Source organism: Tachypleus tridentatus, chromosome 10, assembly GCF_004210375.1.
Source record: "Tachypleus tridentatus isolate NWPU-2018 chromosome 10, ASM421037v1, whole genome shotgun sequence".
NCBI lineage: Eukaryota > Metazoa > Arthropoda > Merostomata > Xiphosura > Limulidae > Tachypleus > Tachypleus tridentatus.
In genome coordinates, this window is record NC_134834.1 from 30,824,743 (window position 1) to 30,848,336 (window position 23,594).

At 34.8% G+C, this 23,594-nt stretch overlaps 1 protein-coding gene across 2 annotated transcripts in view; it reads left to right on the forward strand.

The window, feature by feature from the left end:
• Nucleotides 1-23,309, forward strand: part of LOC143228986 (uncharacterized) — a 32,894-nt gene extending 9,585 nt beyond the window's left edge. Inside the window, exons 3-5 of one of the 2 annotated variants that reach the window (XM_076460541.1) lie at nucleotides 4,068-4,258; nucleotides 12,565-12,669; nucleotides 21,732-23,309. In XM_076460541.1, the coding sequence (XP_076316656.1) occupies nucleotides 4,068-4,258; nucleotides 12,565-12,621 (248 nt within the window). In that variant the 3' untranslated portion in view covers nucleotides 12,622-12,669; nucleotides 21,732-23,309. The remainder of the gene's footprint in view (nucleotides 1-4,067; nucleotides 4,259-12,564; nucleotides 12,670-21,731) is intronic. The other variant, XM_076460542.1, reaches the window with a different exon arrangement.
• Nucleotides 23,310-23,594: the final 285 nt, after the last annotated feature.

Sequence of the window (23,594 nt, forward strand, 5' to 3'; positions counted from 1 at the left end):
ATTAACACAAAGTGTTTTGTTAAAGCAATAACCAAAGTATCAGAAATTTGATTATCTTTAATTATTGTAAATCAAGTCAAACCATCAGTACATTTCTTAATCGTATCACATCTGGACCTTCTTTTTACCAACAAGGAACAACAGGTTTTTATACAAGATATTTTAAAAGTTTCTACACGTTTAAAAGTTTAAATCTGGGTATTTCTTTGGTTACATTGTGGTAACTGCTTTTTTGGACTTAGGTACTTATTATTTGTGCTCTGTTGTATTTATAGTCTCTCATTATTCAAAGTCTAAACGGGAAGAAATCTGTTTGTTCTTATTGCAAAATTGACCAGCTTGTACTGTAAAAAACAAAGATATGACGTATTCATTCCTCTGCTTCTTCAAATCCTTCTTTATGTAGAACGCCACCTAGTATTCAACGAGTAAGTAGTGCGAAACAAAATAAATAAATAAATCCAAAAGAAAACTGCATTTAGCAATGTTTAGCTGGTCGTATTATTATTGTGCTTGGTGCTAATTTGGATCAAAAATAAAATATTTATTTGAATTCAAATGTGCATGAATCATGTGCAAGCACGTGACCATTTTGATCTAGACAAGGCGTGTGTAATATACGGGTTATATATATATATCGTGTGTCATTTAAATGACGGAAGCGTATACAGTCACGTATACACTTCGTGCACAAACAGGAATTGCTGACAAAACCAGTCAAACCCTAACCATAGACAAGCACTAAAAATATTTCGATATTCAACAGTGAAAGATTTGCTTACTTCCAAATTCGGTACAATTAAATTTAAAATATTTTTACATTTTATTGTTAATGTTATTTATTTGCTCACTTACGAATCTGTAAATCAATTCGCTAGATAATTCTTAAAAGAAATAGATTTTGTATCAACATTAAAATGATGTCAACAGTTATAGAAAATGGCGTAAAAATGTGACCATTAAATGTTCACGAACTGTTTTCCTATTTTGATGATAACTGTTCACGAAATCAGCGATATGAGTTAAGAAGACATAAATCTTGCACATGAACATAAAACAATAAGCAAAGGGTAGCTGAAGCATGAAGTGTTAACCCTAGTTCAGCAAAAGAATTCAAAATCGACAATTAGCCATATGCTATCTTCCCTCACGAACATGCAAACATAAATGAAACTTGTGTTATGTAAATTTAATACCTTAACAACATGCCCAATATCGCTTTGTCTAGCACTTATCCATTTATTTTATTTTTTCAGTGGTACTTTCGTATCCTTTTACTTGATTATCAGTTCAAAAAGCTGCTAAAGTCCTTATACAAAGTGAACATTTTTAAGGAATAAATATTCATTTACAAAAAAAGTAAAACAGAATCTTAATGGACTATTGAGTTACGATATTATTTATTTCTAGTTGAGCGGACTTTATAATTTTTAAATATATAGATATATATAATTTGTCGCCCTCTAGCTGTAGTTTGAAAACGTTTCTCGAATAACACAAACGTAAAGAAAGTGTGAAATTGTATTTTTATCATAAAACTAACCTATAAGTATAAACACAATTATACGAAAACAAAAAATAACAAAAGCTTTTTTTCTTCAACCGCATGCATTTTCCTTCCTTTAAACACCATACTGTGTTTTTTATCATACTGAGTTTTATCATACTGTGTTTTTTATCATACTGTGTTTTTTATTATACTGTGTTTTTTATTATATATTTAATTGTTTGAAGGACATGTAATTTTCACACGAACCTGATGCTGCTTAAGTAATTCCTCAAAATAAGTATTTAAATGAATTTTATTTGTTTCTTACGATTAGGCAAAAAAAATTATTTGCTACACCTCTCTTCTTTCTGTTTTTTAAATCACTATGATGACCAATCACTGGCGTCCAGTTTGTTTGTTTTTGTAACTCTTTTTGCTCTGGAAGTATAAATCTAAGCCTATAATATAGTGTAATGAACTGAAAGTAAGTTTCGAACTAGAAAATAAATTGTATATTACCATGGTGTCTATAAAGACATAGTTGCACGCAAGGACTCAAAATATGTCTTAATCTGTACTAAAACGTATTGTGTGACCTTTTGATATTTTTGTCAAATTAAATTGAGCCATTATTCAAGTCAAGTGTAGAAGTGACCACCATTTTGATAATATAACGTGAAAATAAAAATTATTTACTCTTTAAACAATTACAATTTTTTAAGTTACATATTTTATTTTATTTCAACGTACACTTCAAGTCCACGAAGAGCGAGAAGAAATAATTTCTTAGGTCTCTCTCTTTTTCCTCTTTTTGCCTTTTTTCAGGTAAAATTCTCCTATATTTCAATATTTTTCGCGTTTCTTTTTTTTATTTTTACAGTAAGAAAGAATAGATTTCTTTCATAATAAATATAATTTATCAGATATTAGGCTTAATTTGGTGTTTTTAAGAAATCCATCATTGCCAGTTGGCAAGATAAATATAAATATTTCGCGTATGAGAATAATGAACACCTTTTTGGGGGTTTGTTTTTTAACACTGTTTTTATGACCATCAATGATAACGAACCATGACAGGTTGTTCTTCAACTCTTACAAGAATTTTTCGTAACAATATCCAGAGAATCAGGAAAAAATGCCAGAGTGAACGTTACGTTCTTACTAAATTATCCACATGACAGTGAGGAGTGGTGTAGGAGTGACGTCAGCGTATTCATGGATGACGTGTACGCTTACATTACGCAAAATGGAATGCTAACAAAAACCATTCAAAGCTTCTCATCTCTACTTAGCTCAGTAAATGCTGATATATATAAATACATATATACACACACAATACGAAAAAAAAACAACACTCTCTCAGATGGTAAAAAAATCCAAAGACTAAAGTATTTGACCTTGCTGTCATCCAATAATATAAAAGTAATAGACTCAACAACTTACCAATCGAGCCGGACTTTGTTAAATTACGTTTAAGCTAAGTCATGCATCCATAAATACAGAACGTATTTTATTAGAAAAGTGATATATGCACATACGTAGCTGTACACCCGCTTAACTTCAAGTGCCGGAGTATCTATGCAAAACTAAAAAAAACAAAAAACACCAACAACAACACCTGAATAGACAGTAACATTAGTCTGTAATGTAAAATCCAAAGTCCTAGGACATAGCTGTAATTATTTTCGCATTAACTACGTACCAAGTTACACATTGCTACATAGGCTGGGCGTTGAAACTTTTAAATGATGGATTTATATGTATATATAAGTATAACTGTTGTAAACTCAGTATGCTACCTTGTCTGGTTTATATCCTCTACACAGTGAATTATAAGTCAAGAAAAATGTGTGCCTTATAAAGGTGCTCTCGAATCATGTCAACCTGTGATATTCTAAAGAACTTCCAGCGACTTTTGCCTCTTAGGTTTTTCCTAAAAATTATATACAAAATTGTTATAAATTCAGCTTATCAGTTAATTTCCGTAGACTGTTTTGACTCAACAGACTGCTTAAATTCCATAGGCCGTTTTCGATTCCACAGACTGATTAATTTCTAGAAAGTGTTTTATATTCAACAATCTGGTCACTTTACTTACACTGTTTTATTTTTAATTAGTGGAATCTATATTTACAAAAATTAGACACTCGGTTTTCTCTTTGCTGTGTATAGGCAATAATTTGAAACAAGAAGGACAAACAAAAATATTGTTTCAGAAAATCAGACTTTAAGACAGAAGTAATTATTCGGGCGGTTTAACGTGTGTGAGTTTTGGCTTACTTTTTGGTTTGATAACAAACGTGCTTTAGCTTTGGTTTTATTTTTATTTAAATAACTAACGTGTGTGAGCTTTGGCTTACTTTTTGTTTTGATAACTAGCGTGTTTTAGCTTTGGTTTTATTTTGATTTACGTAAATAACGTATGTGAGCTTTGGTTTTATTTTTATTTTGATAACTAACGTGTTTTACCTTTAGTTTTAGTTTTATTTTGGTAACTAACGTGTGAGAGCTTTGGTTTTATTCTTGTTTTTTTTTTATCTAACGTGTGTGAACTTTGATTTTATTTTTTGTCAATTAGAGAATTCAAGTTCAGATGACGTACAAACGTTGGGATTTCATCAGAGCTCTAACGCCACCCTTGGGCGAGTCCACGAAACGTTGTTACCAGAAGTAGATGTTTCTCAAGTCTTTGTTTTCACTGCAGGTCTTGCAACGATGGTGGTCATCATTATCATTACATCTATGATTATCTTAAAGCGGTATAAAAAGGTAAGGGTATGCTAAACGTTAACTTTCGTCAGATTATTAAAACCCGTCAAATTCGTTAGCGTTTATTTTCCACTTGCTTAATTACGAGCAATGCTTCATCCACGAAAGTCAAAGGTTAACAGACTTAGTCAACGCGTGCAGCAAAAAGCATCCTCTCTCACGTCATCTCTCATCCTTTTCCGTTTGTCCACCCACAGCTTGAAACACGAAAGTTCTGTATATTAAACAGCGTGAGTTTAGCCAGACTCATTATAAACTGCTGTGCTCCAACTAACTGGCTCAGATAATATCGATATAAATTATTAAGTAAGCCATGCATGTGTGCAGTATCTTATGAGAAGGTAAAACTTTAGAAGTTTGCAAAATTGACTTATTAATCACACATAATTAGAGTGTTGTGTATTACCAGAAACAGGATGAAATTCTAATAAGGAAGCAAAAGATAATATCATACATAAAGTGAACCAAGCCATAAATATTTATCAACTCTGCCATGTTCCGACTAGAGTGGAATTACTCTTGAGGCATTTTAAACGTCTAGAACGGCCTCTCTGTTTTTCATACGATAGAATGAGTTGTTAGAAAACATCAGCATGCCAGGGGGTATATCAACAAGTATTTAGATATGCAATGACCTCAACGCTTCTATTTTAGAAATTATCCCCCCTTCTTTTTTAAGACGGTGTTTTATCGTATGTTGTCTTTTGATCTATGCTGTGTAAACAGGCAAATCAGTTTCTTATGTTCAAATGTCCCGGATGAAAAACAAATGTGATTTGGCAGGAGTATAGTTTTTGAGGCAAATAAATCATCGTACCTAATCGGGTTATTACTATGCATAGTGATTCTACCTTCCACTTTGCTATTCAAAACGGTCTTGTAAGAGAGAAAAAGACTACGCTGTATATAAATATATTCAAAGAATATGGTAGTAATATGTTAGAACTCGGGGGCCGATAGAGAATAAGCCATAGATTACTAACATGTTAGAACTAAGGGACCGATAGAGAATAAGATATAAGTTACTAATACATCAGAACTAGTGAACGTTAAATGTGTGGATTTAAAATATGAAGGATTCTCGTCAGTACGACATCAGTCAAAGTCTTATAGATGTTCGGAACTGAGGAATGTCCACGTGTGTTGAAGTTAAAAATCTGTGTACACTTGACAATCTTTCTACACATTAACACCTAATAAAATTAGGCAAAAAATATTTAAATCGTACAAACTCTATATTTCGAAAATTAGTTTTACATTTTTCTAAACATTTCTTACTTTTGTGTTCGAGACTATTTTTGTTATCTGTCAACATAGCCAGGTGACTAATTTAACAGAAAACAGAAAAAGAAATGGCAGTGAGAGATATGTATTAACATCCCACGTTTAAGTTGAAACCAGCAACATTAAACATAGACCAGCTTCTGTATTACCACTAATGCTTGGATTGTACTATTCGCATAGTAAGTGTCCTCTCTTTCAAATCATTTTATACCCGATCTAGATACTTAAGATATCACGGAACTTTTGGGGAGAAAACCCGTTCCACGTTTAAACAGCTTCACCCCACCACGCCTACTCCAGTTAACAAAACCCCCTCTATCGCAATTGCTTTAACGAAATTGCTGACTAAGAATCACGAAACAAACCTTATCAAGGCAAACGTTGTTCTGAGAAAGTTAAATTTTCCCCCGTTTCTTTTCAGAAATAAATTCACTCAGTGATAACTAGGTAAATGGTTAATATCTGTACCTACAATATTCTACAATCGTCGTCTTTAGTAACTACACTATAGTTAACTACAAGTATTAAACTGCAGAAAAAAAGATGGTTTATTTTGTATCATAAGAAGCACGATGGATTTCACTACAATTATACTTTGGACAGTCTCTTAGAATTATATCCATGAGGTGGTTCTGTGTTATAATTATGGCTCAATACTGACTGTGTTTTCAGTATAGGAAGTTACACTGATCATAAGATATATACACTTCACTTTCTATATCCAGTACTAAGTTCTCAATAACTTTTGTCTTTTTGTTTTTTTATAGCAAAGCCACATCGGGCTATCTGCTGAGCCCACCGAGGGGAATCGAACCCCTGATTTTAGCGTTGTAAATCCGTAGCCTTACCGCTGTACTAGCGGGGGGCTTTCTCAGTAACAATTTAGGTTTCTTTCCCACCTCTTCACATAGTTATTTGTTCAGTTCCAGACTTTGGTGTGAAACGAACGAAAAACACATAAAAGCTGGGGCTTTTAAAGCAAACTTAGAATTATATATGGTGTCCCTAATACGCCAGTGTTTTCTAATTCAGGGATAAATCTTTTATTTTGAATCATTTCCTTCAAGATTTACATTCTAATCTTCGAGTTTTTCAGCATGTAACCACCCACAATCCCCTCAAAACTTTCCACATTCGTACTGAGTATCTTAATAGTTTTGTCGAAGCTACCTTGACACTTTTATTTGAACATTCTAAACTGAAGACAACTATACAAAGAAAATAATATCTATCTAATTGAGGTTTGGAACTTTTTTTTATTATGGTTGTTCCATGATGAATTAGTTATACACTTATGTTCATTATTTTAAGTTATTAAATGTATTGTTAATATTTCATGTTCTATGTAGTTCTAATGATTTTTTTCATGTTTCATCTTTCTTTTTTCAAACTACTATAACTTCACAAAGCACGTCAGATGAGTTAAGCCACTTCTGGCTATAAGTTTTCACCCTTGTGTTGAACGTTTTACACACTGGCTTTGTTAAACACATTTATGTACCAGTTTGTTTGTTTGTTTGTTTTGGAATTTCGCACAAAGCTACTCGAGGGCTATCTGTGCTAGCCGTCCCTAATTTAGCAGTGTAAGACTAGAGGGAAGGCAGCTAGTCATCACCACCCACCGTCAACTCTTGGGCTACTCGTTTACCAACGAAAAGTGGGATTGACCGTCACATTATAACGCCCCAACGGCTGGAAGGGCGAGCATGTTTAGCGCGACGCGGGCACGAACCCGCGACCTTCGGATTACGAGTCGCGCGCCTTACGCGCTTGGCCATGCCGGGCCTTATGTATCAGACTTTCTTCAAGTTATTTGATTCCAACAGTTACCACTGCAAGATCTGTGCGCTCTAAACAGAGAAGACTAATCATTTTGCACAAACATTTAGTTAGTTTTTTACAACAAATTTTTTAACGGAAAAAAGAACAATATTCAGGTAGACTTCACCGGTAATTAATGGTATAAAAACATCAGTAATTTGAGAGAAAAACAATGTTATTTTATTGGTAGTTGATTATTCCTTTATTACATCTGAAACAACACACTAGCCCAGACCCAGTGTTTGCCATCATTCCAATATAGATTAAAAACGTCTTGTAACTAGAAGGAAAAAATATATTTTAGCAATGTCATTATAAATCTTACGCTTTTATCACAGTTTCCGTTGCTAACCAGCTAACTACTGACAACTTTAACCTTAATTAATTAATTATATTCGGTGCGTAGACACATTAATTCACGTCTCAATGGCACAAAAGGAAATGATACAGTTACAGACGCACTGAATAGTTTTCTTAGAAACACGAACCACCCATTTATAGTTTTGTGTATCATCTCCACCAAGTCTCCCATAAAGTTTCTCTAATGCCGTATAATGTTTTTAATGTGTAAGAATAGCTTGTATTGTTTCTTTACCTGAGACACACTTTTATTTTCACACAATGGGCTAAAAAAACAACTCGGAAACCTTATCTTGAACTGCAGACCAGAGATAACTAGTCGGAAGCACCAGCAGCCTGAAGCTACGATTCTTCATAAAAATACGGAATGAACTAATACTTAGACTACACTCACAGCTGGAAGTGTAAAGTATGTTTGGTAGAACCACGTCTCGATTCCTTAATCCGACACTGTCGAGTCCGGAAATCCGGGTAACAATAGCAAGTAAATAGGTCATTATTACTGGAATTACATCATATAATCTATGACAATAATCTGCTATTAGATGATCGTATTTTAAAATCCATCCACGTTAGCTATGCATTCTGTCTGCTAAAGAATGGTATAGCTCCAGCTGGGTCTAATACTTGGCGTGGTATTTTCAGTATTCAGGCATTTAAAAACTAAAAAAATTAAGGTAAAACATTATTTCTTTTAGTTCATAGTTGTAAGTATTTTATTACTTGAGTGAATAGATAGGTTGCAACAATTTACAAAATTAGTTTAATTTTTAAAAAATAATAAACAGAAATATTCGTAGAATGAAACACGTGTCTTTTTGCAGTCCAACCTAGTTAGGAAATTTAAAAGTTATGTATTTTTCATTCAATTTTTTCTCTCTTATTTACTTGTAAATAGGCATTTAAAAAAGATTAACAGAGTTCCAATAAACACAAGTGTTTTCCTTAACACAATAATAGTTTTTTTCAACACCTTAAAATCAATCTCATAACTCCGTCCTGGTGGGCCCGGCATGGCCAGGGGGTCAGGGCACTCAACTCGTAATCCGAGGGTCGTGGGTTCGAATCCCTGTCACACCAAACATACTCGCCCTTTCAACCGTGGGGGTGTTGTAATGTGACAGTTAATCCCACTATTCGTTGGTAAAAGAGTAGCCCAAGAGTTGGCGGTGGGTGGTGATGACTAGTTGCCTTCCCTCTAGTCTTACACCACTAAATTAGGGACGGCTAGCGCAGATAATCCTCGAGTAGCTTTGCGCGAAATTCAAAACCAAAAAACAAGAAATTTACACTAGAAACCAAACAGAAAAGAACTATTTTAAACCTTGAGGGAATAGATCAAATAATAAACCATTAGAGCCTTTTCTTGAATTTCTTATTAAAAAACAAAACATAACTTTATTTTTCGAGACGTCAGAAACATTATGTTGTCGAAGTTTTCACGTTATCAGGATGGTTTATTTTGATTGTTTTGAATTTTGCGCCATGCTACTCGAGGACTATCTGCGCTAGCCATCCCTAATTTAGTGGTGTGAGACTAGAGGGAAGGCGACTCTTTTACCAATGAATAGTTGGATTGACCGTAACATTATAACGCCCCCACGGCTAAAAGAGCGGATATGTTTGGTGAGACGGGGATTCAAACTCCCGACCCTCGGATTACAAGTCGAATGCCTTAACCCATCTGGTCATGACTCGTTTATTTGCGTCGACGTCTTCTCGGGCATCGCAAACAAATTAGTTGTTTTTCTGCATTGTTATTTACAATTGGAATAACAATCAAGCTGGTTTTAGCTTCTGATGCTGTAGAGGCCAAATATAATGCAAATCAGTGAAAATCAGAAACTAAAGTAATGTGAGAACGAGCAGTTTACTTAATAATTCTCTTACCTAGTTTTTTGTGTTTATATCTTGGTTTCTTTGTCTTCCACCACCAAATACATTTTACAGTCTTCGTTTATCCAGAGAGTAATCAAATTACATTAGTACAGAGTTTGAATATAAATTAATAAAGTCTTTAAGTGATGGCGGGAGAATAAGCGGATGCCGGCCCCCATGCATTGGAGACGAGAGAGCACAAACCCCCGAGTTTCGACTTATAAGAAAGAAAAATATCTGAGCCATTGTTTACAGTGTACGATGTGTTTCGTCGTTTTGTGAATCTTTCATCTCATTGTTTTTTTAGTTTCGCGCCAAGCTGCACGAGAGCCAACTGCTCTAGCCGTTCCTAATTTAGCAGTGTAAGACTAGAGGGAAGGCAGCTAGTCATCACCACCCACCGCCAACTCTTGGGCTACTCTTTTACCAACTAATAGTGGGATTGACCGTAACATTATAACGCTCCCACGGCTGAAAGGGCTAGCGTGTTTGGCGCGACGGGGATGCGAACCCGCGACCCTCAGATTACGAGTCGCACGCTTTAACATGCTTGGCCATGCCGGGCCTCACCCTGAAAGAGAGAATATAAATATAAATAATTAAAAATATATCGAATTAACAAAAACTGATGAATTTTGTACCAACGTTTAAATATATTCAATTAGAATTTAAAAAAAAACGACGTTAGCTGGCATTTAGAATACGATATATTTTTTATAATGCGAGCGAAACCTGAAAACTAAAATTAGGTAACGGCCATTAAAAATCATATTTATTATTTTACCCTTCTATATCAGCCTATTATTGCAACTTACGTCAGACAGCCTCGTACCCACGTGCTGTCTGAAGCAAAAGTACCCGAATTCAGAGCAAAGCCTCTAAAGAACTTATCATAATCCGCCTAATGTCATCATAGTGAGAGATGTGTATCCCAAGAAAAGGCGGTCATGTAAGGGTTAACATCCTATATGACTCCACCCGAGGACAAAGACCTGTTTAAAAGCGCACGTTATATCCCGTAGCTTTCTGTGGAACTTTGGCAAGAAGTTCTTCGAATCAGCGCAAGCGGAACATAATAGATTTCAATCCAGTTCAAATGTTCATTTGTATACAAGATAGGTCTTCTGTCTTTTCGGGCGTGTTGTCTTCTTTGAAAATTGAATAGACCGATGAATGACCCAACTCCCTCTGTTTTATCCCCGCATCTTGTTAACCAGTGTTTAATTACTTTTCCAAAAGAATATTCATGAAAGCAGTCAACCATTGTCGATCAAAACGCAAAGTTTACTACACTTCTTCCTGTTAATTTGTTTTGTATCATATAATTTGAGAAACGGATCTGGAAATAGAAACCATGCAGATGGTTGGAAATCGGTACGCTGTCTAAAGAAAATAGACATGAATCAACTTTTATGAGTCTGTATTAACTTATCATGAAATGAAATCATCCGAGATTTCTATAAGAGCAGTTAATATACAGGTTATAAAAGCTGCCTTTGTTTTAGACTGGCAGAACAAAAATTAACAATTATATCGAGTTGCACTTCCGGAAATAAGCTTTCTTATTCACATCAAGAACAGTGTGCAAATGGCCTGGCAACTCGTTATGTTGGTGAGGAATAAAAAAACAGTTGGTCTTTGAGACTCCCTGGAACAAGAAATCTTGTATCTCCTACAATAAAATATATTAATATACGATAAGGTTGACGCTTCTTTTGCAAGTGTTAAATGGCTAATGAGCAGGAAGCGAAATTAACAAACTCACGTGTCATCTCACCGTCTGACCCCAACAATGGGAGAAGGTCGATGTCTTTAGTTTAGTAACGTGAATATACCTTTATTGTGTTCACTGGTCTCAACAATTGTCACGGCCAAGAAACCCTTGTTTGGTCGTGAATTCGCAAAGTTTTTCTTTTGTTTTCTTGGGTAATTTATCGTATCCGGCTTTCCCATTTGTTTATTTCAATAGCATGACATTTTTACACTTTGGTCAAATAACTGACAGCTGTCCAAGTACCGAGTATATTTCAGTACCATCTGTTTGTTTGTTTTCAACATCACTACAGAATATTTAAAGAAATTATTTTTAAAAAAAGCTTTGTCCATGCTTTTCTTTTCTTTTTGAAATGCGATATTGATGAGGCGAAATAATTTATGAAACTGATATATTTTGAGCACCTGTGTTTATTATGGTTCAAGAAAATTCATGCACAGAGGATGCTAGAATATCGAAAGTAAGCATATTTATTGTTTTTAAAATGTTTTTTTAGTTATTATCCATTAGGAAGATAGGCACGGATAACTTTTAAAACTATTTGTGGTACTTAGACACTAAACACATTTAACTTTATGTTATTTTTGAAGTTACCACTTGATACTTATACACGTAACACATCTAGAGCTATCTTCGCTTTAAACTTAAACGTTGAAACATTTAGCAACATTTTTGTCTTCATGTACTCGGTACTTAGACGATGCCATTGGATTAACTTATCATATACGACAAATGTAAATATTTTGTATTCATCATTTCCATTTTTAAGTGTTCAACTCACGGGTGGTGAAAGGAAAACATGGTTAATGACCCGACACTTTGTTCATGTTTTACATAATTAAACTACAATGTTCAGATAAATATATTTGAACTCTTTTCTTTCTCTGAGTCTTAATATTAAGTCTGTTTATAAATGTTCAGACTTTTAGTGTAAAACCCATTGCATTCGAAACAGCAGGTTTATAATTTAAGCAAAGGCAAAAGGTATGCATTTACACATGGAAATTATTTTACTCAAATGATTATTCATTGGAGTGAAAGTCATGTATAACAGAATATGTTTATCTCGGCGTTTTCCTAAGACCATTTGAACTTTATTTAAATTTCATTAGATAAATCTTTGTTTAAAATGCTTTAATGTTATGTAGGAACGCTAACCACTAAATGTATTTCTCTAATGACCATGTAGGCCAAGACACGCTACACGCACGTACCTGTCTACGACCAAGAAACGATCATGCTATAAAAGGCAATCCTATCGTTTAAGGTGGTGTGAGTTGAATTAACAACAGTGGTGAGTAACTCTAATAATATCTGTGGTAAATGCAAATCGTATTTGTTATCTAATACTTTTGCACGAAACAACGTCTAAATTCAACGTAAATAAACGTCCCTGTAAGTCAAGTAATATTTCTTTTTTTTTTTTTTCAACTTGTGATTTTATTAAACGAGAGCGCTATCTTTCGGCGTGGATAAAAAGTCGTTTAATATACAACATAAAAATAATTTAGAATCCATACACGTGTGAAGCTATTGGAGACCAAAGTACTATTTTCAAATGGAAATAGTTATGAAAGACCTGTTTTTTCTTAGATGTTTCTTTTTTTTTTCAATCATACTTAACAATATATTATAGAAAGGGAATAGCAGATACCTATTGCAAAAGTTCAGCGATGAGCTGTTTTAATGATATACAGATGTTTAGGTTTATTTCTAGGAAGGCTTTCAAGCTAAAGGCCTAAATATTATCACCGATAGTATGTTATTGTGGTGTCTTAAAATGGCGTAATAACTCTAGCCAGTTCATCACAATAAGTTTTGACTCTTTCGCTTTATTGGCCTGGCATGGCTACGCGTGTTAAAGCGTTTGACTCGTAATCCGAGGGTCGCGGGTTCGAATCCCGGTCGCACCAAACATGCTTGCCATTTCAGTCGTGGGGGCGTTATAATGTGACGCTCAATCCCACTAGTCGTTAGTAAAAGAGTAGCCCAAAAATTGGCGGTGGTTGGTGATAACTAGCTGCCTTCACTCTAGTCTTACACTGCTAAATTAGGGACGGCTAGCGCAGATAGCCCTCGAGTAGCTTTGTGCGAAATCCAAAACAAACAAACTTTCGCTTTATTTTTGTTAATATTATTTTACTCATTAGGTTTATAAAAAACCAACAAGAGAACTTATTTGAACATTTATTCTACTCATTCACATTCTCTTTTTTTTTTAGTCGCCAAAGTCTCTTATTTTAATGCAATATGACTAAATTTGTCTTTCTTATACAACTATTCTTATGCAACTAAAATTAGGATTATAGGTGACAAGGTAAACTGTATATATATATATTCAGTGGAAAGAAAACAAAGGCTAATAACTATCGAGGAGAAATAGCTTAAATATTTAATGTTTTAGCATCTAAAAGAAAGTAGTCCTTAAAAGTAGGGCTTAAAGAATTTATAATGTACAGTGTAAGCAGTGGGATAATATCTATTCCGTAAAGGTAAGTATTCTGGTATAAAGGTATTAATTCTGACGGTATAAATGAGCAAACACTAATTCTGTTTTGATAATATTCTCTTACCATCTTCTAAATAAAATTAACTATATAGTTGTCGATTATAAGAACCAACGAGCAGGGATTTATAGATAAAACAGATTAGGAGATGTATCGTTGTTGTTGTGTGCGTGAGTACACACATATATATATGTACGATACTAAAAACAGTTATGGAAATTGGGAATAAAGTTCGTATAAATAGAAATGGTATCTGATCACAGGTGTCGCTAGGCACTGGCGCACAAGGTCCGTGCTCTGATTCTACTTCACAATGTCCCTAATACTCATGGTGTCTTGAAATATTAGAATAAAAAATCATGATCCATATCACACCGAAATGCTCCGCACATATGGTCCCCTTACTCTTTTCAGCACATAGCGACCCACACCTCTGCATCTGACTACACTCTCATTCTATTATATGAAAATGAAGTACACCGGAGTACAACCACGTTTTAATAATAAACACCGTAACTGACTGTCATACAACCAATCAGTCAGTGTTGCACTGGCTAGATGCCTGTTACAAAGTACGGACAGTCATATTATTCTCAGCAATAATGTGGTGTTTCAGTCATGGCTCCCACAATAGAAATTCCATATCACAAAGTGTAGAACCTAAGCTTCAGTTAGTGAAGACTAGGACGAAATTTCGTATTCCAGTAGGAGCTTTATGGAAACTGTAAAGAAGGTACTGAAACTGGTGCTGTTAACAATAGAAAGCAATGTTAAGACATACTGTTTACGTGATACGGGATCACCTAGTAGATATCTTGCCAATGACCTAGCTGTAACTAAATGTGTGAATATTTCCTTCAGACAAACACGACATCCATCAGCATGAACTGACATTGGCGGATTCATAGCTGTTCACAAACCACGACATAGGAGAGATAATGAACATCCCTCTCCAAAAAAAAAACAAAAAAACTTACAACAGTAGGGTGAACAAAGTTGGAAGAGTTTGCTCTTTACTGAGAAATCTTAAAAAGAGAGAAAATAATGGTATTGGTGTCTAAGTGACTAGTTCAAATATGAGCTATCTCTCAACCAATGGTGTTAGAAATCTACAAAACAAACTGATGTCACCATTGTTGTTGACAGGTAAAACCAGAGTCATATCCATCCAATAGAAGAAACAAAACCTTTTCGACAATAAATCATTTTCAGTAAAATTATGAATGACCCTAAACATGTTGTGAAATAATATTAGGAAGGAAAAGAAACGAGTCGACGGGACGCTCACAACCATCGTTTTACCAGTAAAGTGTCCAGATATGAATATCATATAAGGTTGTACTGGATATGTGTTGGAAATGGGAGAGTTAGACGAGAACCAGGAGCTTGTCTGAATTGTTTGGAGTAGTACTGATTAATAAAACTTTGATTGTCTTATGTAGAATAAAATAAAGTTTACAGGTATGTTTAAAGAAAATGCAAAATACTGAAGCATTTAGTCGCTTATTTGCTGTTTTTATCTCGTAATGTATTCATTAATAATAAACTGACCACTTAGTTGCAATTATTCATTGACGTGACCTCTGTACGTGCGTCACCAGTGCGTTTCCATTATTGTTTGCAAAACTATGTATACCAATTACTGTTAATACACATGACACAGCTGCTAGGTTCATTGCGTGTTAGATTATGGTATATGAATTTCGATTCACAACATTGCTTGACGTTAACCTCATTCTAGTCTTATTTTCTTTATACACGCGAATACTAGCTCAGTTTAGGATTACATAATTGTTTCTTTCAACATCAAACTTTTCAATTTCATTGAGGCAAAACAAACCGAAAACATAAAGCCCGTACTATCGTTAGGTTGTCGACTTGTCATTGAGCAAGACTAGTTGGGTATATTGAAATATTTCTATAAATATTTTCACAGAGGTGAGTAAAAGACAACTCAAACACAATAAACATAATTTATGAGTCGTCACTATAAGACACCTAATCCTAGTTTCGGATTAACCCTTGTTTATGCCACTGATGATGGCTAAAATTTCCCAAAACCATTCTAACTTGGTGACAAGTGATGAGCTGTATTATAAACAGGGCTTCATGTTTTTTTTTCTCACTAAAAGTTTGTCAATGATAAAAGAATGTACATAAACGTAGTTTTATTCTATTTCTTCATCATCAAGTAACGTCTTTAATTAACTAAACATATCTCCAGCGCTGTAAGTTACTAAGTTTCGACTTGGGCTAGGATCGCAGTTGGATAAACTAGATGTCTAAATCAGGACGAAATTGTTCTTACTTTCGTACATCATTTGCTTGGCTTTGTTTTTAACACAAAGTTTTAAAAAACATGCAGCCCTATTTTTCTACTTGTCCCCAGGTGAAACAGCGGGAAGTCTACGGATTTACAAAGCTAAAATCAGGGGAATCGATTCTTCTCAGTGGACACATCAGATAGCCCAATGTGGTCTTGCAATCAAAAACTGAGACACACCCTTAACAAGAGCAACATGTATATACTAATATATATATACTACAGGGAGTGCGACAAAGTAATTACGCAATTTAGTTTCTCACTATTGCTCTATAGTTAGCAACAATTAAACTGGTTTCAGTTGTAGTTGTAAGATTTTCTTCAGTACAACAACCAAATAACGACAACTATGCTAACTATATAGTAACTTTTGTCCCAAAACGTATGTATGTTAGGCCAAATAGAGATGAAATAATTCCGGTAGTCTTAACTTATCAGTTACTCCATTTAAAGACTAGACAAATACATGTTTCCCTCCTTCCAACAGGAAGTACATCACAATTATGCTCACAGGAATTTTCGAAAAGTTTGTGTTAATCGGTTCGTGTATCAAAACCAAAACCAAAAGAGCACTAATAAAATGTTTTGAAGAAACACCAAACATTTCATTTAGAGGAAGTGCAGCAGAAACTGTAGGACAGTTTCTTGAAACATCTGCTTCTGCAGGTGTCACCGAAACGGAAGTTTTCAGTTTACTTTTAAACACTCGTAAAACATAAACAGATTATGTTGCAAGACGAAAACGATGAGAAATTATAAGGTTAACCTCCAAAGTACTGTCCTCACTATTGTGTTCTTTGTGGTATGTAATTACTGGAGTTCCCGTGGTTCTCTGTCACGTGATACCACCCTCGTCACGGCTTGGCAACCTTTTATTTGATAAAATTGTTGGAAGAAACGAAACGTTTCCTCCTTCTCAAACCTCGCTCGTTCCCATGTGAGTTGTTTCTACTATACCGTTTTTTAATAGTTTCCGTACTAGAGGGGCAAGGGACGTAAACCACCCGAAAAAATGTTTTTTCGCCATTAGCTCTACTATATGATAATTACCAGAAGGGTGAATGGGCGTTATCTTCAATGGCGTGCTACATAATCGTGATAACAATAATATACAGTGTATGATTGGTATGATGTTATTGTGAGCTAGTTTCAGTCTGTGAGTGTCAATAAACGGAAGGCGTTTTGAGGGTTTTTTTTGTTGTTGAAAGATTTATCACTGTGTAAAACAAATACACATTTAGAAATGAACTTAAAAATTATAACATTTGCTTTTCGATTGTTATTGTTACAATGAATTACTAAAGTTTATAAGTCAAACACGTAATTTTCAGAATTAGATAAATGAGTAATTCATTTGTCATGAGTACTTCAACTTTAACAATAACACTGATCTGGATGAATTCGTGCACGAAATAATAAGTTAAGGAAATCGGGTCAAACGTTTAATTTGACTTTGGTGAATAAGTTGTTCCAAACTTGCAGACTGTTAACTAGAAGGCCTGGGCTTCAGATCTGTATAAAAACTATGCTGTTTTCGTATAATCTGGGCCAGACATGGCCAGGTGATTAAGGCGATCGACTCGTAATCGGAGATTCGCGGATTTGAATCCCCATTGTACCAAACATGCTCGCCTTTTCAGCCGTAGGGGCATTATAATGTGACGGTGAATCCCACTATTCGTTGATAAAAGAGTAGCCCAAGAGTTGGCGGTAGGTGGTGATGACTAGCTGCCTCTTACACTGTTAAATTAAGGACGGCTAGCGCGAATAGCTTTGCGCGAAATTGAAAAACAAACAAACAAATCTCATAATCCAATTTTATGAATTAAAGTTTTAGTGCGGGCGCTTTTGTCATATCCCCCGCTAGTACAGCATTAAGTTTATGAATTTACAACGCTAACATTACGGGTTCGATTCCCCTTAGTAGACATAGCAGATAGTCCAATGTGGCTTTTCTATAATAAAACACACACACACAAATCAACGTAGGAACCCCAGCAAGGTATCTTCGTTAATTTTGTATTTTTCAAAATTGGAAAGATTGGATTAAACTGAATTTCAATGTTTCTGTGGTATTTCTTATTTTGTATGTGAGCGCCGCCTTGCACCTTGTTCAATGAATGAGCTAAGCGACTAATTCAAATAGATGAGGCCCCAGCATGGCCAGGTGGTTATGGCGCTCGACTAGCAATCTAAGGGTCGCTGGTTCGAATCCCCGTCCCACCACATACTGGCCCTTTCAGCCGCGGGGGCTTTGCGCGAAATTCAAACCAAACCAGTCCTTCTAGTTTTACACTGCAGAAGTAGAGACGGCTAACGCAGACAGCCCTCGTGTAGCTTTGCGCGAAATTAAAAAAACAAACAGTTGTTCATCTTCATTTAAGCCTATTTTCTTTATTGTAGAAAGATGTTTCTTTCATCAGACCTGGTGAATGTTTTGAAACGTACGTCTAAATAGTTTTGTGACAGACACGCACTCATATATACATAAAGGAGAAAAACAACAGCCTAGAAATAACCTAAATAACTTATTAATACAAGTCTGAAAAGTACTCAATCCACTTTCTGATTCTACTACTGACTTTGAATATACGACGTCCGAAACACAGCAATTTCTTTTATATAGCACATTATGAATCGGAAGAAACAAGCCATTTTTAACTTAAGGTATTTGATTTTCCGATATAGATTGATAGATATAAAATGGATCGACACAGTACGTTCCGTGCAACCACAGGAAACAAAATTAGGCACCGATCACCAACGGTTCAACTGTCACGGTAAAAAAAACAACACACAACCAAAAACAAACAATGTAACTAAGAAGTAAAACAACAACTTGGTATGTGTATTAGAAACCTGCATGATGGTGCACTATAGAACAGGAACACCGAATTACACTGTTGAGATCAATCAGCGTGCCTTATATATTTAAATTCAACAGGACTGAACTTAGCAGTACAATGAGATTCCAAATATCCACTTACGACATACTATGTACTCTGTGTGAGTTTGAGAGCTTACATTTTGTTATAGCTCGCCATGCGTGAATAGCAGAGATCGTGACTTGCCAACTTTCGATCAGTTTCTGAACCTACAATAATGATTTTATTTTTATGTGTGAAGACAACATAGCACACGTGATCTATAAACTAACAGTGAGCGAGTACAATCTCACGTGCATAGGGATGTAAAGTAATATTTCGAACTCAATCACTTTTTCAAGCAGAAAAACACTTGTCTATGTAGTTTATTCGCTAGTTGCTGAATCTCAAATATTTCAAATTACAGATTGGTTCTTCTTTTCTCTCGGCCACTTTTCTTAGTTACTTCTTTATTGTTACTTATCTGAAGAACCCTAGTAATTAAACATAACTTCTTGTCAGTACTGGTTATAACAAACGTAGTATGGGTGATACATTATAGTACATTCTCCTTTATTTTCACCATAGGGTTCTTAGAATATTAAATACATTCCTTTCTAGTAATGATATCGTTGTAATTAATTCATATTTGCGCCCTATGGTATGTTTTACATTGTACCCTGAGTGTTTTAATGTGTTTTTACTCTTAAGTAAAGAAACACCACACGAAACTCTGGGGATTTTTCTGGGCGTGTAAGTTATATCAACAGGAAATCTAATGGTTGTTGTAAAGAGTTAAAGTGTATGTTATAACAAAGTAGTTTAACAGATTGGGAAGGCGTTTGTTAGTTTTTAGATAAATAGCCTTCCTGCGACCTGGGAAACGAATCCCAGATTTTAGTGTTATAAGTCCGTAACCTTTTCGCCGATCTACTGATGGAAATGAAGAAGAGTTAAAATGTATATCTAAGAACTTATATTTGTTTGTTTTTAAATGAGCATAAAGCTATCTGTAATCTGCTTACCACGGTATCGAAACCCTGTTTCTAACGTTGGAAGTCCGAAGACATGTCGTTGTACCACGGGGAGAAAAAAGTTATGAGTTAAGCAAAGAAGGATATGTTATAATACGCCAATTACAATACACCTGCCATATGTAGTGCCGTTGTGCCTTTCGTACAGTACCAGGAATCATCCGACTGATAAGTCGGTTAAGATAAGACAAACATTGTAGTAGTCCAAGCGCTATTTATGTCATCGACTTTTCATGAACAACGATATCGGTGGCGTAAATAAGAGTAATTGAAGTGTAATCAGATTCTTAAATTAGTAACACTAACGTGGGAAGATGATCTAGTTGCGCTCGGGCTGTGAACCCGAGGATTCCTGGTTGGCGAACTGTCACCGCAAAATCGCACTCTACACTTTGGGGCTGTGGGTGCTCTGTAAGAGTGGTGGATGAATCCGATTATTTGATTAAGAATATTCATGTGTTGACAGTAAGTACTGATGATTAGTAACCTTCTCTTTGCTCTATCAACACAAAATTAGATAAGCCTATGCACAGTTATGCAACTTTGCAGTAATATTCTGAGAAAACAACAACAACGACATTCAGTTTCAGCCCTGGACAGTTATTTTTCTAAAATTCTAAATATTAAAGAACCTATGAGAAAACAACAACAACGACATTCAGTTTCAGCCCTGGACAGTTATTTTTCTAAAATTCTAAATATTAAAGAACCTATGCTATTGATGAAGTTCGTGAACCATAGGGTAATTCCACCAAATAGCCATAAATAATACTTAATTAAAACCTTATCAGAACTGGAAATTGAGATATAAGCTTATTGTAATTTAAGCATTCTGTGTTACCTCTCTCGATTCTAACTTTTTTTTCAATATGTCACAAAACACAAAATAACAATAATTAATTGCGTGCGTGTTTTCTTATAGCAAAACTACATCGAGCTATCTGCTGTGTTCACCGAAGGAAACCGGACGTCTGATTTTAGCGTTGTAAATCCGTGAACTTACCTCTGTTCCAGCGGGGTACAATTAATTAGGTGCTTTGAAATCTTAACTTTAATTCAAAATGTTAAATTACTTCAGCAACAACAACAACAACGTCAAAAAGGAGTTTATATTGATTGTTCGAGCATTTAATAAAATTCTTATTTCGTATTATTTTGAATCCAACCAACAAAGGATTGCACATGATAATACAACTAACATGCTCGAGCATGAAGATACGATTCACAAGTGCAACAAACTGTTTCATTCAAAAGACACGTGTTTCTTGTTTGTTTGGTTTTTCAGGAATTTTTCTGACTTGTTTTTTGACTTTTGACCCTTTCTTAATGATCCAAAGGTTAAGAAAGAAAAAAAAAAGTGAAAAGTTATAAATAGAAATCGACCTATGTGATTAAGAATAATGGAATAAGTTAAACATTATTTTCTAGCTGCATTCATACAAAAAGAAACTCGTATTTTTATCAATTTCCTTAATGTTTTTGAGTCACACCATTTTCGGTGATGACAACAAGTTCGTTCGTTTTTTTAAATTTCATGTTGTTTGTTTGAGCTGTTTTTTCTTCTTGTTTGTTAACTACCAGTTGAATAATATAAACTCCTTTACTGAGTTCAGTATTTTCTTTTTCAGAAATATCTTCCTGATTTCATATTAATTTAAGAATGTATTAGTGGAAGCCGGAAAAGAAGAAGACAAAAATCCATAGTATAATCTAATGACATTATGATCTTAAGAATGGCGTAATGCTTGTGTGTTTACCGCTGTTTACGTTTGTTCTACCGCCCTACCGCCAAGCGATAAAGATGAACGAAGGACCTGCGTTAGCGCCATCTAGTGAAAAGTACAGACAATGCTACAGTTAGAGTAGAATGAAAAACTATGGATTATTGAAGATTGGAATGAATTTAGACTGTCACGTGAATGACAAGACGGCGTTTTTTTTACCTATATATACATCTGTATAGGTTTTGAGAAAATTATAGATTGTAGCTCTGTTTCTCCATCCATGCATGGCCTGCTGTTTAATGTTGCTGCACCTTCGATAACGACGCAGTTGTTTCCTTATTTTTTTTTTTTTTTGTATTTATCGACAATTTCTAATGTCCTTGGTACTTAATACGAAATTCGCCATAACTGAAGTGTAACCTGTTGGATGACAAGTTTTTGTCATGATAAGGTACAAATGCAAGACTGAGACTCGATGATTGTGCACAGCAAAAATATTTAGCTGATTCGCTGACGTCCTTAAAGCTATCCTCGTTAAAGCAGTCACGTGATTGACATTGTAAGAGTTATGAGGAACTTCAAATGTCTGTGAGATTGTCCTCTCTGTAATAATCACTTGGTTGACGTTGTAAGAGTTATGATGAATCTTTAACGTCCGTGAATTTATTCTGGTGACAGTACAGAGCTTTTAATGGTGTAGGAGTTAAAATGGACCACTAACGTTTGTAAGGTTGTCTTGATTTCAAGACGTTTTTGTGTCCTCTGCTTAAAACGACTGTATTATAGTGTTTAGAAATGAAACTGTGTTACTAGGTGAGAAAAAGCTGAGTAACTCATTGAGGAAATGGTTGTTTCCTTATGAACTTATACTGGTATACAACCATCACTGGCGGTCCACATTTACATTGACCCAAAATTGTTAAGTGCTAAATTAGAGTTAGCTCTTTAATATTCTATTATATTTTTATATGAAGATCAATTGTATGCAAGGTATTGATTGTTAGTATGTCACGTGATTTTAAAGTTTCGTATTATAAAGCGCCATCTGCGGACACCAGGCTTAGTTAAAGAAACGTACGAATACCCAGATCTCATAACTAGTAGTAAGTATTAAAAACAATGTTATTTGTACATCTTATTATTGTTGTTTTTAATAATTAAATGAAAAGGATACGTGTACACAACTTTATCTGCCCGATCTTCCGAAATAACAGCCTATTTGTTTGGCTGAATTTAAAGAAAAGTTCAAACAAGCGTCAGCCATCCAAATGGTAAACAAATTAACTGACCGTCCGTAGTGTGAGACTTCTGATTAATTTTTACCCTTCAGTGATTAACTAAACTCTTTTATTATGCCTTTTTAGAGGCAAACAGCAAACTAAATGACTACCTTTGGAACTGTATTTTTTTAATTACGTAATGCTGAGTGAAGTACAGTACACATAATTACAAGTAAATAAAACAGCTATAAACTAAAGAAAATCTTTCAAGTTGTTTTGTTTCCTCAGCGTTTCGGCTTAACGCCATCACCATGAATAGACCATTTCTGCAACAGACTTCATCATCGTGACAGTGCACAACGTAAAATCTTAGCTGAACCAATAATTAGTGTACAGCTGATCTCGTGACGGTAAGCACGTAGTTGATGGTGTAAATGTTTAGCGGAACCCATAACGTCTTTACTTAAAGGTGCTTCTCGTAATAGTTCAATGCGGAAAATGTATGCTATTGAAGAAGACATAAACCTGAAGCATCGAGGAAATAACT